The 16,745-nt window shown below is 35.6% G+C and overlaps 1 protein-coding gene across 2 annotated transcripts in view; it reads right to left on the bottom strand.

Moving 5' to 3' along the window:
• Positions 1 to 240: 240 nt before the first annotated feature.
• LOC148952912 (uncharacterized) overlaps positions 241 to 16,745 on the bottom strand; it is a 163,690-nt gene continuing 147,185 nt past the window's right edge. For both annotated transcript variants that reach the window (XM_089088166.1, XM_089088165.1), the window contains exon 7: positions 241 to 2,662. In XM_089088166.1, coding sequence (XP_088944292.1) covers positions 1,080 to 2,662 — 1,583 coding nt within the window. In that variant the 3' untranslated portion in view covers positions 241 to 1,079. The remainder of the gene's footprint in view (positions 2,663 to 16,745) is intronic.

Here is a 16,745-nt window from a genome sequence, read left to right as displayed (position 1 = left end):
CTATCTCACATTCTTAAAGTAAGACAGAAAACTTTTTATAAACCAACACACAAAATAATTAATCAGCAAAACATAAAAAGCTAAGCTAGAAAGGGTTCAGATGACAATGCTAACTATAAGACTAAATAAATATATTTGGATAAATACAACGAAATTTAAACTATTTTATTCTAATTATTTAAGAAATAAAAATAGGAGATGAAACGATGAAACCATGTACTGAATTTAACATAATATACCAAGACCATAAAAACCATTGCATTTATTGAACATAAATAAAATTACAAAGTAGACAAGAAATTGAACAAATATAAGGCTATTACGTAATTATTGAAAAAAAAAACTCAAAAATCTCTTTAATTACAGAGGTATGTGTAGAAGAGAAACAAAAACAGTTTTTCACACTAAAGTTTCCCTAACACAAAACGAAAGAGCTAAATCCTAAAGATTATGAAATTCAGAACAGTAAAATTAATTCATAAAAATAAGTTCGTTCATGACATGGAAAATTATAGCAATATGGACAGCAAACGAAACCAAAACCTACCTACTACTTCCATATTGAAGCAGCAGCTTATTCTAAATATTCAGATTTCAAGTGGTAATTCTTCATCTTTTTTTTTTTTTACTAGTTTCCGTTTTTTGAAAACCAAAATAAATAATCAATATTCAGGCGAATTTAGCACCTCCAACCCTAAAAAACAAAAGTTTATATCAAATTATCACCACAATATGTCCCTACTTAGAAAAACCCTTTACTTAAAACAAATGGGTATTCTACGATCCTAAAAAAAGGCGACAAGAAGCTTGATTTTAATTGAGCTACATATTTTCTGCCTAATTGAGAGGACAAAATCAAAATAAGAGAGAAATATGTTTTCTGTTAACTTTTTCAAGAACAGATACATCAAAAGAATCGAATTTTGATGCGTATTAAAAATCTATAAAATTCATCATATTTAATGTTACCCATTAAGGGCACGACGAGCCTGAGAAATATTGTGGGGAACCACTCTAAAACATCAAGTGATCTTAATGAAAATTGCAACATCAGATTCAGCATATCAAAGAACTGATTCCTACTTAGAATGCTTATGAAAAGAGTTAAAATGGCTTAAAATGTCTTCAACTGACATAAACTCCTTATCACAAATATTGCATACAAACAGATTCACCTTTTTCTCAGCATTCATCTTTCCGTCCACCTCGATCGATTTGCTTTGACTTTTCGTCTTTTCAGGCAATTTCTCTTTTTTCTCACAAGCACGAGAGGTAATGTGAACACGAATTTTTTTTAAGGAATCATAGGTTTTACTACATAGCTTACATTTAAATGGATTACGATCAGGATGCTGACGCTGCACATGCGCCACCATGTTTTTCTTATAATTGAAGCTCTTGCTGCAAAACTCGCAACTGAAAGGGTTTGGATTTGCGTGTAAAGCAACATGGAGGTCACGATAAGAAGACTCTACAAACGCTTCGCTGCATATGCTACAGCTGTACTTCTTTTCTCTGAATCTCTTTCCTGTATGGCTTTTCTTATGTTTTCTTAAAACCTTATTTGTGGCGAAACCCTTGTCGCATTGCTTGCACTTATATGGTCTAGCCCCAGTGTGAGTATTTAAATGGTCGTCCAGTGTCTTTCTGATCTTAAACGCCTTATTGCAAAGCTCACATTTATGAGGCCTTTCGATACTGTGACATTTCATATGAGTATATAAGCTACCAGATTGTGCACAGGTATAGCCACATGTCTGGCACTCCAATGGCTTTTCCCCCGTATGGGTCCTCATATGCTCGATCAGTGGCCTTCTTGTGTAAAACTTTCTTTGACAGAATGTGCATCCATGTGTTTTTGGCTGAGTGTGTCTTTTTACGTGAAATGTATATATCCTTCTAGTTGCGAATGTCTTATTACAGATCTCGCACTCAAATAATTTTTCTGGGGTCTGCCCACTCTCTTTCCGAAGGTGCATTTTCATATGATCATTAAGAGTATCTCTAAGTCGAAATTGCATTCCACATCTGTCACACAATAAACTTTTTTCGCCAGTATGGATTTGCATATGACGATTGAGGTTCTTTGGACTACACAGGCTTAAGCCACATAAGTAGCACAAGTATTGTTTACCTTTAGCGTGCCTTCGCTTGTGAATATAGAGTGATCTACGATGAGGGTACGACTTGTTGCAGATATCACATTCGAATTTATTTCTGATCTTACGTTGAGTGTCAAAACGAAGATCAAGAGGACACTTTTTCTTGAGTTTTGAACAGTAAAACTGACATTGCTGAATTTCTATTCTGTCATGAGCTTTCACATGATTTAGCAACAAAAGGCGAAGAGAAAAGGATTCATTGCAAATTCTACAAACAAAAGCGTTTTCCGGCGACTGCATAGTTGGTATTTTTTTAAACACTGTATTTTTGCCATTTTTAGCGTTTTTTTTGGTATTTTGGTTATTTTTGGCTGAAGAAAACACTGTGGAATAATCAATAAATTTCCACTCTTGAAACGTCAGTCCTTTATCAATACTGTAATTTTTCACACTGTCTGGACAAGTTTGGCCCTTTGAAGGCTCTTTTCTTGGTAGTGTTTCGGTATAGAATTCCTCAGAAGACATTATTTCCCAATCTTCGCCATTATATTCGTCTGGTTCTAGAAAAAAAAAAATCAGCAACTAACTATTCATAAAAACTGAATTACGATATTAAACAAGATAGTAAAATAAGTAATTTTGATTTTATGATCAGGCATTTTGTTTCAGCTCCAGCTTAGATGATAATTTTTAAAGTAAACTTTCACCCAAGATCTTGGGACTACGATTAGTTTTGCAATAGCAGTGGAAGCATTATGCGTGTCCCTAGCACAAGTTTTTTACGCAAAGTTCAAAGATACAATGAACAATTTCCATAAAATTCCAGTTTTTATCTATACTTTATAGATGTCTTTATGCAGAATTCCGTTATTACTTTGACAAATGAAAAATAAATGATTCAAAATTAATCTCACCATTCCCATAAAAGAAAAAGGATTAGTTTCAGTTACTCCACAATCTTTCTTAAAATTAAACAAAAAATTAATTTATATTTGTGAAAGGAAATTAAAGATTTAAAGAAAAATCCAAAGCTTGAAAAGAACAGAAGTAACCACGCAAGAGTAATAAGCCATACTCCAATTAGATTTCAACGGATAATAAAGTTAAACTTTAGACGAACAAAGTTTACCAAAAATAAGGTACGGACTGCCGTTTCTTTCAAAACCCCAAAAAGCTGCAGTGCAATCTGTACTTTATTGAAAAACATGAACAAGTTTTTATTGTTATAAAATACTAAAAAAAAGCAGCAGAACACATAATTAGCACTTATTCCTTAAAGCAAATACAGTTACGACAATTAATAAGTTCTAGTATTTAAACAAGAAAAAAACATAAATTAAAATTAATAATCAAATCAAACACAAAGATAACAAATAATGATGAAGTAATAAATCCTGAAATGAGTGAAAATTAAAACGAATACTTTAAGTCGGACTTAAAACAAAATAAACATTATTATACGCAAGAGTTTGCTACTGGCCCTCCTAATCTTCTAAAGCCTACTGTGACATTTTCTTTTAATTAAAACTATATCTATTTTGATCAGTGTTCTTTAATCAGAGGCAAAGCTATAGCGTTGCCAGTATTAAAGGCCGTAAGGCTTCAACGTTTTGTTAATTTTATTGTCCAGATGCGCTTTATATGGAAGGGTTGGTCGTATAAACTTCGGAGGGGGCTGATTCTATTCGAAATCAGAAGTTCTAGAGCCCATTTTAAGAGTTAAAAGTGGTCAGAGGGCAACTAGCTGTGGTCAGAGGGCAACTAGCTCCATTAACTAAAAATATGTTATAAATATGTGCAGGGAGAGAAGAAATATATTATGGTACTTGCTTGACGATCGGAGTAGAAAATCCAAAATCATGTATGATAGAACTAGTTGTAAGTTTCAAAACAGTGTTTTTATTTCATGATGAGTAATATCGTAAAACAAAATTCATCAAACAGTTCGTGGTAACAAACTGTAAGTAAGGAGCGACCCGGCTCAATGGTAACTGAAACTCTAGAAAATGGGTTTTTGATACCAATAGATATATCAAAAAAATCAAATTTTAATGCTGATTTCAAATATATAAGTTTCATCAAGTTTAGTCCTACCCATCAAAAGTTACGCGCCTGAGAAAATTTGGCTGATTTTCAAAAACAGAGGGAAAGACCCCCAAAAAATTATAGAACCTTAATTAAAATAACACCATCATATTCCGAGTATCAGAAAACCCTACTGTAGAGGTTTCAAGCTCCTATCTACAAAAATGTGGAATTTTGCATTTTTTGCCAGAAGAAAGATCACGGATGCCTCTTTATTTGTTTTTTCGTTTGTTTTTTTTTCCCAGGGGTGATTGTATCGACCCAGTGGTCCTAGAATATCGTGGGAGGACTCATTAGATCGGAAATTAAAAGTTCTAGTGCCCTTTTTAAGTGACCAAAAAATTGGAGGGCAACTAGGCCCCCTCCCACGCTTATTTTTTTCCCAAAGTCACCCGATCAAAATTTTGAGATAACCATTTTGTTCAGCATGGTCGAAAATATGATGAATATGTCTTTTAGGATGACTTAATCCCCCGAAGTTCTCAGAGGGAGGGCTAAAAGTTATGAACTTTACCCAATGTTAACATATAGCATTGGTTATTTGGAAGTATACATAAGTTTTCAGGAGGTTTTTTTTCTGGTAGTGGGATGGAAGAGTGGGTCGGTGGTTATGTTGGAGGATCTGTTCATGAAGGAAGTTTTCATGGGGGAAGGGAAATTGCCAAGAAGGGGGCGCCAGACTTGCCAGCTTTTTTTATTGGTTATCGGGAAGTATACAACCATTTTCAGGAAGGAATTTTTCTGGAGGGGGGGGGGCTAGACGAGGGGGTTAGTCCGGAGAATGGTTCCTGAGCGGAGATTTCTTTGGGGTAGGGGACCTTTCTATGAAGGGAGTGCCGGATTTCCAAGCATTATTTAAAAAACGATCAGAAATTAAATAAAAAAAACAAGTTTTTTCAACTGAAATGTAAGAAGGAATATTAGAACTTAGAACGAACAGAAATTATAACGTATGTGAGGGGGTTCTCCCCCAAGTCAATACCTCACTCTTTACGCTACAGTTTTTTTTAGTGCTTTCAAAAGAGCTATCTAATCTAACTAAACGGCCTTTGTGATTCAGGGGTTTGTGAATCAAAATTTTTTTTATACTTTTAACGTAAAGAGCGAGGTATTGACTAAGGGGAGGACCCCTTCATATACGTAATAACATATACGTAATAAAAAAAAAAATAAAAAAACAAGCGATACGGCTAACTGGTGATCGAAACTTATAATAACGGAATTTTGATGTCAATAAATGTATCAAAAGAATGGGCTTATAATGCTGATTCTAAATATATAAATTTTATTAAGTTTAGTATTACTCATCAAAGGCTACGAACCTCAGAAAATTTACTCGATTTTTTAAAGAGGGGGAAACATCCCCTGCATTAACTAAAAAACGATCAGAAATTAAATAGAAAACAATAACTTTTTTTAACTGAAAGTAAGGAGCAACATTAAAACTTAAAACAAACAGAAATTATTCTGTATATGAAAGGGGATGTTCCCTCCTCAATGCCTCCTTCTTTACGCTTAAATTTTTTATTGTTTTAAAATTAGAGTTATGGGAAAGAGTCAAACTTTAGCATAAAGAGCGAGGCGGTAAGGAGGGGACAGCCCCTTTCATATACGGAATAATTTCTGTTCGTTTTAAGTTTTAATGTCGCTCCTTACTTTCAGTTTAAAAAACTTGTTTTTTTTATTTAATTCCTAGAAGAGACAAAATCATCAAGATCAGGAGGCTCTCGAATTGAATTTGTACCAGATGCCTGCTTAGCTCCTACAGATTCCTCCTTAGCTCCTACAGCAGGCATCTTTTTAACTCTTATCGACGAAACAATCCCATCAGAAATCCATGGGTCAAATTTCTGTAAATATTTCTTACGCATAACTTGAGACGAAGTAACCTAGTTTTTTAATGGAGAAAGTTAACAAAAAAAATCTTCATTTACGTTATCTGATTCAAAAACAGAACACCAATCACGATTATCAATAAGTTACATAATGACTGAAAGCTTGTGCCAATCAGAAGAATTTAAGGCAAAACCCAAACTTTTCTTTGTAGAGATTTTTGTTCTTTTCAAGCTGGATTTGCGTATTCAATTTATTTTTCTTCTCGTTTTAAGATTTATTTACTAATTTATATTAGTAACCATTGCTCGTTTGATTTCTATGATTGCTTATTTAATTTCTGTTTGTTTTGGGTTTTATTTATGCCTCAATAGAAAAATATTTTTGTTTGTCTTAAGCTTTATTTTCATATTTAATTTAAGCTCTAGTCATTTTGACATTTGTATATTCATTTATATTAGAAACTGCTGTATGTTTTTTTGCTATGATTGTTTATTTAATTTCTGTTAGTTTTAGGTTTCATTTATTCTTTAATACTAGTTTCTGGTCGTTTTGACTTTGAATTATTGTAGATTTCTTTTTCTTCTGATCTTAAGTATAATATTGCCTTTACTTTTCTTTAGACAAGTTATTTTTAGGAAAGTGTTTTTTAATTTATTTATGTTAGGTTTTTATTGCCAGAGTTTCAAGTTTTTCAAAATTCCCAATTAAAATTTAATTTTTATTTTGTCTAAAATAAGTCAACAGTTTTGTTAGGAACTAATACATTAAACTAAATATTGGATATATTATGATATTAATTGCTGAAAAATCACCAGCTCAAGATGTTGTTTCACCCAGGCCGGATTTAAAGCTTTGACGCTTCTAGGCCCAAGCGTTATTGCCAATCCGTTTTTTGCAAGAATTTCGGGGAAATCCCCAAACCTTCGGGAATAGTGAAAGCAGAAGGGCCTAGTGGGCCTATTGGTAAATTCTGGTCTGGTTTCCCTGTAATAAAAAAAAAATATTTGTAATATAATTCCTTTTAGTAAAGCGCCAAATACGCAGTAGGCCTTTTACTTTTACCATTAGAAAAACGGACAGTAACCATACTCTTGTTTGTAGAGAAAACACCATTCAGTATAAGTATTTGGAGTCCTTTTTCCCCAAATGGATTTGGGGAAAAAAGGGCTAGGGGAGTGGGGGGCTTGTTGCACTCGGATCTCTTTTGACTCTTAAAAAATGAAATAGAACTTTCAGTTTCTAATCAAATGAGCCACCTTCGAAGTTTATTCGACCACCCCTTACATAAAAACCTTATACGCCTCCGGGGTACAACTTAAAACACTTGCCCCCGGGCTCTGGGGTTTGTGTCGACCCCGGAGTTTTTGTTATCTAATGTTTGAACTATTTTAAAAAAATAGCTTCCTCAAAATTTGTATCGGATGCGTTTGGGGGAAAAAGGCCTAGGGGGCTACTTGCCTTCGAATATCTTTTGACTCTTAACAATGAACTAGAACTTTCAACTTCCCACCAAATGAGCCTTCTCCGAAGTGTATACGAGCATCCCTACCATTAGAACCGTACATGCCCCCAGAGCACAACCTACAACGCCTGCCCCCAGGCCCTGGGGTGGTTGCGTCGACACCGGAGTTCTGACCTTTGAACTATTTTTAACAAAATCGCTCTCAAAATTTCTATCGGATGGGTTTGGGAAAAAGGAGGGGAGGAACTAGTTGCCCTCGGATCTCTTTGGGCTCTTATTACGTGAACTACAACTTTCAGTTTCGAATCGAATGATCCCACTCTGAAGTTTATACAAGCATCGCTTTCATAAGAACCATATATGCCCCATGGACATAACTTACAACGCCTGTCTCCGGGACCTGGGGGGGGGGGTTGTGTCGACACCGGAGATTTTATTATCTTCCTTTGAACAATTAAAAAAAAACGCTATCTCAAAATTTGTATCAGATGGGTTTGGGGAAAAAAGGGCGTGGGAGGGGGACTAGTTGACCTCCGATCTCTTTTGACTAGGAAAAAGTGAACTAGAACTTTCAATTTCCATTCATATGAGCCCTCTCTGTAGTTTATTCGAGCATCCCTTCCATAAGAACCATATATGCCCCCAGGGCATAAATTACAACGACTGCCCCCAGGCCCTGCGAGGTTGTATCTACACCGGAGCTTTTCTTCTCAGACCTTTGAACTACTTTTAACAAAATAGCTATCTTAAAAATTTTATCGGATGAGTTTGGAGAAAAGGGGCAGGGGGTGGGAGGGGGCATCTAGTTACCATAAGATCTCTTTGACTCTTAAAAAGTGAACTAGCCCTTTCAGTTTCCAATCAAATGAGCTGTCTCTGAAGTTTATACGAGCACACCTTCCATAAGAACCATATATGCACCATGGGCATAACATAAAACGCCTGCCCCCGGACCCTAGGAGGTTGCGTCAACACCGGATTTTTTTTATCTTACCTTTGAACTATTTTTAACACAATGACTATCTAAATTTCTTATCAGATGCATTTGGGGAAAAATCGTGGGGGAGGGGCTAGTTACCCTCGGATCTCTTTTGACTCTTAAAAAGTGAACTAAAACTTTCAATTTCCAATCAAATGAGCCCTCTCTGAAGTTTATACGAGCATCCCTTTCATAAGAACCATATACGCCCCAGGACATAACCTATGACGCCTGCCCCTGGGCCCTGTGGAGTTGTGTCGACACCGGAGTTTTGTTATCTAATATTTGAACTATTAATAAAATAGCTATATGAAAATTTCAATCGATGGGTTTGGGAAAAAAAAGCCGTTGGGAAGGGGGGGGGGGTTAGTTGCCTTCCGATCCCTTTTGACTCTTAGAAAGTGAACTAAAACTTTTAATTTCCAATCAAATCAGCCCTCTCTGAAGTTTATACGAGCATCCCTTTCATAAGAACCATATACGCCCCAGGACATAACCTATGACGCCTGCCCCTGGGCCCTGTGGAGTTGTGTCGACACCGGAGTTTTGTTATCTAATATTTGAACTATTAAAAAATAGCTATATGAAAATTTGAATCGATAGGTTTGGGGAAAAAAGCCGATCGGGGGGGGGGGCTAGTTGCCCTCCGATCCCTTTTGACTCTTAAAAAGTGAACCAGACATTTCAATTTTCAATCAAATGAGCCCTCTATGAAGATTATATGAGCATCCCTTCCATAACAACCATAAATGCACCCAGGGCATAACTTAGAACGCCTGCTCCCGGGCCTGAGGGGTTGTATTGACACCGTAGTTTTTGTTAATTGACCTTTAAACTATTTTTAACACAATAGTTATCTTAAAATTTTTATCGGATGGTTTTGGGAAAAAAGGTGTGTGGGGAGGGGTCTAGTTGCCCTCCAATCCCTTTGACTCTCAAAGACTAAACTTGGACTTTCGATTTCCAATCAAATGAGGCCTTTCTGAAGTTTATACAAGCATCCCTTCAGTAAGAACCATATATGCCCCCAGTACACAACTTACAACGCCTGCCCCCGGGGGGTTGTGTCGATTCCGGAATTTTCGTTATATGATCATTTAACTATTTTTTTTTTTAAATGACTCTCAACGTTCATATCAGATAGGATTGAGAAAAAAATGACGTAGAAGGGGGGGGGATAATTGCCCTCCCATCTCTTTTGACTCTTAAAAGTGAACTAAAACTTTCAATTTCCAATCAAATGAGCACTCTATGAAGTTTATACGAGCACCCCTTCCATTAGAACCATATATGCCCGCATGGCATAACTTAAAACGAATGCCCCCGACCCTAGGGGGTTGTGTTGACACCGGAGTTTTTGTTATATGATCTTTGAACTATTTTTAACAAAATGGCTATCTCAAAAATTTTATCGGATACATTTGGGGAAAAAAAAGGCGTGGGGGGCTAGTTGCCCTCCGATCTCAGTTTTTATTCTTAAAAAGGGCACTAGAACTTCCGATTTCCAATTGAATGAGCCCCCTCCAAAGTATATGCGTCGACCCCTTCCATATGAAGTGCCTTTAAAAAAATAAAAATAAAACAACATTAGAGCCGTATGGTTCTCACTATAGGCAACGCTATAGTGTTGCATCTGAAGAGTGAACTAGAACTTTCAATGTCCAATCAAATGAGCCATCTATGAAGTTTATACTCACATTCCTTCCATGAGAACCGTGTATGCCCCCAAGGCATAGCTTACAACGCTTGCTTCCGGGCCCTGGGGGGTTGTGTCTACACCGCAGTTTTTTTAAAACTATCTTTAAGAAAATGGCTATAAAAACTTTTGTCAGAAGAGTTTGAGGGAAACATGCGTGGGGGGGGGGCTATTTGTCCTTGAATCTCTTTTGACTCTTAAAAGATAAACTACAACTTTCAATATCTAATCAAATGAGCCTTCTCTAAAGTTTAAACGAGCATTCTTTCCCTAAGAACAATATATGCCCTAAGGACATAACTTACAATGACTGCCCCGGGGCCCTGGGGGGGGGGTGGTGTTGAAACTAGAGATTTTATTATCTGGCATTTTTAACTATTTTGAACAAAATGTCTATCTCAAAATTATTATCTGATACATTTGGGGGGAGTAGGGCGTGGGGGGTATGCTAGTTGCCCTCCGATCTCTTTTGACTCTTAAAAAGTTCACTAGATCTTTCATTTTCCAATCAAATGAGCTCTCTCTGAAGTTTATACGAACATCCCTTCCATAAGAAACTTATATGCACCCTGTATATAACTTACAACGCCTGCTCCCGGGCCCTGGGGGGTTGTGTCGAAACTGAAGTTTTTGTTATCTGACCTTTGACCTATTTTTAAGAAAATGGCCATCTCAAAGTTTTTTATCTGGTGCATTTGGGAAAAAAGGACGTAGGAGGAGGGGGGCTAGTTTCCCTCCGATATCTTTTGACTCTGAAAAAATGTACTAAAACTTTTAATTTCCAACCAAGTGATCCCTCTCTGAAGTTTATACGAACATCTCTTCCATAAGAACCATATTTGCCCCCTGAACATAGCTTACAACGTGGGCGACAGAATGCAACACTAGGCAAATGCCTTGAGAAAGATTCTGCGTTTTTGAGTTCGTCACTCGAAGAACTTTGGTCAAAAGCACTATAGAAGTCGTCATGGAGAGGCACCGTTGTCGCCTTAAGCGCCAGCCGGCGTGGGAAAACCTAAGTAAGTAAGTAACCCCCAGGCCCCCAGGGGTTGTGTCGACACCGGAGTTTTTGTGATATGATCTTTGAATTATTTTTAACAAAATGGTTATCTCAAAGTTTTTTATCGGATATATTGGGAAAATGAGGGCGCAGAGGGGGGGGGGGCAGTTGCCCTCCGATCACTTTTCACTCTGAAAAAGTGAGCTAGAACTTTTAATTTCTATTCAAATAAGCCTTCTCAGAATTTTATACGAGCATCCCTTCTATAAGAACCATACTTACCCCCAGGCCATAATTTACAACGCTCGATCTCCAATCAAATGAGCCCCCCATTAAAGTTTATACGACGACCCCTTCCATATGAAGTGCCTCCGAAACAAAATAATAATAATACAACATTGGAGCCGTGTGGCCTTTACTATAGGCAACGCTATAGCGGCTTCTGATTCAATTTAACATACCCTTTAATATGCAGACAGGCCTTTAGGCAACTTGAGTGCGCAAAATTTTATGTTCATATAATTGAAAATCATCCTCAACATTCCCTAAAATTCCAAACTAAATACCCTAGGCAGTTCCTGAGATATTGCAGATATTCCTTTTGATAAACTGGATACACATATTATCTTGATCCACAAATTGCCTTTTGATTAAGTTAAATATTCCCAAAAACAAGAACCGATAGTTCCAACACAAAACCTCCAAATATTTTTGAGATATTGCATATTGCCTGCTAGACACCTATGCTAAAAATATCCTGCAACTTGCTTTGAAAGTTTCAACCTTATACCCTTAGCTGTTCCTAATATATTCCAGATGTGCCCTTTCAACAATCTGTATGCGCTTAGTTTCTTTTCAATTTGCTTAAGATTCCCTTAAACGATCCCTGAAACTTTAACCTTATTACATTTACCCTTTTAAGATACACAGGATCAAACATACCCAATTCTTAGAAATACAACCTATATGAAAAATAATGGGTGACTTGCACAATTTAAACCCTTGTTCCTGGGGCTGAGAGGATCATGTCATTCCTTGACTAATAGTTATTTGACCGTCAAATATTTGTGAACCAAATTGTTATCTTAAAATTTTGATTGACTGTCTTTGGCATTGAGGTGATGGGTATCTAACAAGGGTATGAAAAGGAAGGGGTAGCCTCCAATTACTTTTGATATGGTCCTCTCAGCCCCAGGGGCAAGGTTTTAAAGTGTACAAGTCACCCATTATTTTTTAAAGGTTGTATTTCTAAGACTTGGGTATGTTTGGCCCTGGGTATCTGAAAAGGGTAAATGTATTAAGGTTAAAAAGTTTCAGGGATCGTTTAAGGGAATCTTAAGCAAATTGAAAAGAAACTAAGAGAGTCATACTTACTCCCACCATTTACCCGTCCCATTTAAACATTTTTGCCTCTCAATTACTTAGACTATCTGTCTTGGCTTTTTTTCTACAATTAGCCATGTCTTGATGCCTACTGCAAAATACTTGATTTTCAATTCAAGTATTTAGCAGTAAGCAGTAAGTTAAGGATTTTTGCCTCTCAATTACTCGGACTATCTGTCTTGGCTTTTTTCTACAGTTAGCCATATCTTGAGGCTGTAAGAAATGTCCTTCTAATTTTAGAATTATTTATTATAACAAATAAAGGGGGAACATCCTTTTATAGCGTGAAACTGACGAGAGAAGTCAGTTGGGTTTATGGCTTTGCTCAAGCTTTTCGTATGCATGTAGAATGTAAGTCTAATGTGTTCCTTGCTCTTTCTTAATTTTATTATGTTAAATTAATTATTATGCTTAAGTTTGGTAAGCTATAATTAATTTCTCCTTAAGTAATGTCCCTACCTCAAAAAAATGACAAACCAGAAGCCTCAGCCCTTGGGCAAGCTTCTATTCTAAATACAGGAGCTACGCCAGCTTCAGTATTCCAACATGTAGCTTATAGTATTATCCATAAAAAAAGGTTCATTAAACCACAATAATTGTCTGGTTGGGTTAAAGTTCTTCAGAGAGTTTGTAGATTATTGGGATTAGAAGATATCAGTTATGATTGAGAGGTACGCTTCCTTAATGTCTGATGAAACGTATAGCTTGTATTTAAAAAAAATATGTAACCGCTACACATTTTTCTGGGCTAAGAGAATCCCTATGCTCTACTTTTCTTAATAAAATTTCACCGACCGAAGACATTTAGCATACTATGCAAGTTAGACATGAAAATAATGAGCCGGTGGTAGGATTTTTTTTTTATGCGTATTAATGCAGAATTTGAGAGGTACTCTTCTTTAGTTAAAAATGTCCCGGTGAGTGCATGCCTCCTTTCAGGTATCGATTTATTAAAATAACAGGCCTTTGAACAAAAATTAAATGAGAATATCAAAAGATTGATTCGCAAAAAAAGAATTGCGCAGGTAATACACAAGTATTTCAAAGGGATAGATTCTTAAATAAGACAGTTATCTTTTCGGGGATTTTTGGTAGTTGACAATTGCCTTTCGCTGTAATCCTAGGATTCAAAAATATGGAAGGACTAGACAGTCCCTTTCACTTTCGTGAAAGGAAGTTAGAATTTGCGACCAAGGCTAAGGATTAAGCAGGTTTAATGAAGGATTAGCAAATATGGGTGTATTAGTCATGTCTGATACACGAGTTTACCCTAGAACATTAAAAAGTGTAAGTTGTAAGCTAGTTGCTACAGAAAATATCTCAACTATTGATGGCCATAATTTAATTATTGTTCCAAAACCAGAATATGAAGAATTTCTTTCTACGTTTAACCTTTAAACGTACAAAAATAATTGTTTTCCGAGAGCTAGTTCAATTGCTCTTAAATAGTAAAAATTGATTTTCTAAACAAGCGTATGACCAATGTATAAATGATTTAACGGTTTTTAAGCCTAGATGTACCACTTGAAACATAATTTAAACTACTTAAGCAGTTTAGAATCTCTCATTAAATGGCTTTAGTGCTAGAAGAATGTATATAAGCTATGCTGAAATCCGGTATAGTAGAGGAAAGGGTATCTCCTTTCCCTTCTCCTCTTTTCCTTATAAGGAAACATTCTGTGAATGAAAGTGAGGCTCTTAACAGAAAAAATACTCCATTTCTAATTAATTTACGTACAGTTAATAATAACATGAAAGACAGCCTTCCTAATTCCTCGAACTTCTGACATTTTACAAAATTGTCGAAAGGAGTGTTATACAGTGAATTTGACCTGCGCATTGTTTTTTTTTTCAAATTTCCATTTATTAAAGATACCAAAAATTATTCTTTTTTTTATCACATTTAAATGGCCACAGCCATTGCTACACAAGAATACCATAAGGAAGTGTATTTGGGCCAAAAGCTTTCGCTAGCTTCATGGATAAATTATTTTCAGAAAGTTACCGTTCCTTCATTTTCAATTTTTTTATGATATATTTATTTAAAAACTCACAACAATTAGTTATTAGCTTTTAAATCACAAGTTTTAAAGAACCTATTCCAGTATTAAGATATATCGTGTCGCCTGACAAAATTAGACCTCAAGTATCCAAATTGGTTGCTATGGAAGAACAGAAGGGCCTGAAAATATTCCTATTTTAAATTATTTGTTGACTCCTCTGAAAATGGAGCCGGGGCTGTTCTTAACATGAAAGGGATGACGGAAGGATGGGAGTCGTTTTGTTCTTTTTAGTAGAGTTTTCTCTAAACCATTTTCCAAGCAGTCTTCTATCGTTAGGGAGCCATATGGCTTATATAAAACTCTGAAGAGCTCTCAGATACAGTATTATTTGGAAAAGATTGTGTAATATTTATGCGGCTGCTAAAAATTTAAATATTTATGTAAACATCAGGATCTCTCTAGAAAGATGTACCCGATATCATTACTTATTGTGGATGATCCTTTATAGACGCATAAAACATATTCCTTAGATTAAGATGATAGTTAATATTTTATCGAGGCCAAGTCGAGAGATAATAGACAGCAGTCAGACCTTATATCTGGTTCTTAACTAACTAGAAATTTTTGCAGCGGGCATTTTTTTTATTAGTAATTCTAATGTATATTACTTAGGTCTGCAAGCTGAGAAATTATACCACGGACAAGTACGCGATCCCGCGAAGAAACTTAATATTAATTTATTTAAAGAGATAGAGGTTTCAAAAGACAACATTGCTCAATAGAGGGGCTCTCTATATGATCCGCCTACTAGTTTACAAGTGGATACTGACCCCACATTCCTGTTATGACCCAGGAACCAAGAAGGACTGGCCAATCCACGGTTAGCATAGTGTCTACCGCATTTTTAATTTTGATGATATGGATATTGAGAAAAGAATATGGTATATGATAAAGTCTCTTGGTGGTTTATTCTTGTTATTAAAAGTTAATTTCAATTGATGACGTTCTTTATAGAATAAAGTATGCTCCGAATAACCATTCTAGGCTAAACCAAAAAGCGCACTCTGAGCCATCTTTTTGGATAAGTTTTGCCTACAGTGATGATTCCAGGCAACTTAAAAGTATTTCATGATTATTTATTGTTCAGTAGCCAAACCGGCTACGAGAGAACGTTGTGAAAACTCGACAGTTTGTGTTTTTGAAAATAAGGCCTTCGTTATTAAGGAATTTGTTGTTAATTTGGAATTGTGTACCGCGTAAATAATAAACAGAAAAAGAAAAAAATATTTGCACATTTATTTAAACCTCTGAGAAAAAAAAAGTAAATGACTAAACTGCATTTTTGTTTGGGGAATTGATGGATAAGTTAATTTAGTTAATTATGCTATTGTAGCAAAAGGATTCCAATATTATTAGGGAACCACAAATTCATAAGACGAGAAGTTTGATTCCAAATTAAGAGTGAACTGGTCAACTAAGTACAATGGCCACAGGATGAAACTACAAAATTGCAATTCATTAGAATTGATCTTTTTTTGCGTTCTTCTTTTGCCCTTAGCCCCAACGGAATAGATGTAGTTAGTACTTAACTTAGAAAGATAGTGACGGATTTAGTTGTGATAGATGGTTTGGTTATGTTTTAGCTTGATGTTTGGGTTTAGTGTGATTCTTCCCTGGTTACTTAGTTTCTATTAACTTTTAAGCACCAAATAATATAACAATGTATGTACTAATTAATAGAAAAAAAATATATATATCATTTAATAAGTAGAATATTTACCTCTAAATAATATTTGACCTTCTAAAACCTTTTACTTGTAAGAAAAATGATAGTCGTTTGTTGTCCTTATTCTGTTCAATGGCCTTGAAGAAAAGAAAAAAAGGATCGTGTTGTAAAAAAGGTTCTACGTTCCTTAATGACACGATAAGGCACGATCGTAGATGTGAGGAAAATAGACCCAGTACCGTAAATGATAAAATAGTATTAAATCATTAAAGGCTAGCAAACAGAAGCTACCTTCAGCTGATAATCTTCTGTCTATTAATAGTCTTACAATTTTCGTGGTCACTTACTCATTCAATAGCGTTGAAGACTAAAATTCAATTGATTTTCTATTGCTGTATACTAATCATGTATTTAATTCTGTGTTTTCTTGTCTCATGATTTATCCTTGTAAAGGCCAGCGCAATTGAGTGGGA

This window comes from Artemia sp. Qi Xiang Cuo, chromosome 4, assembly GCF_049724085.1.
Source record: "Artemia sp. Qi Xiang Cuo chromosome 4, ASM4972408v1, whole genome shotgun sequence".
NCBI lineage: Eukaryota > Metazoa > Arthropoda > Branchiopoda > Anostraca > Artemiidae > Artemia > Artemia sp. Qi Xiang Cuo.
Note: the sequence above shows the minus strand (reverse complement) of the source record. Positions and strands in the feature narration are given on the sequence as shown.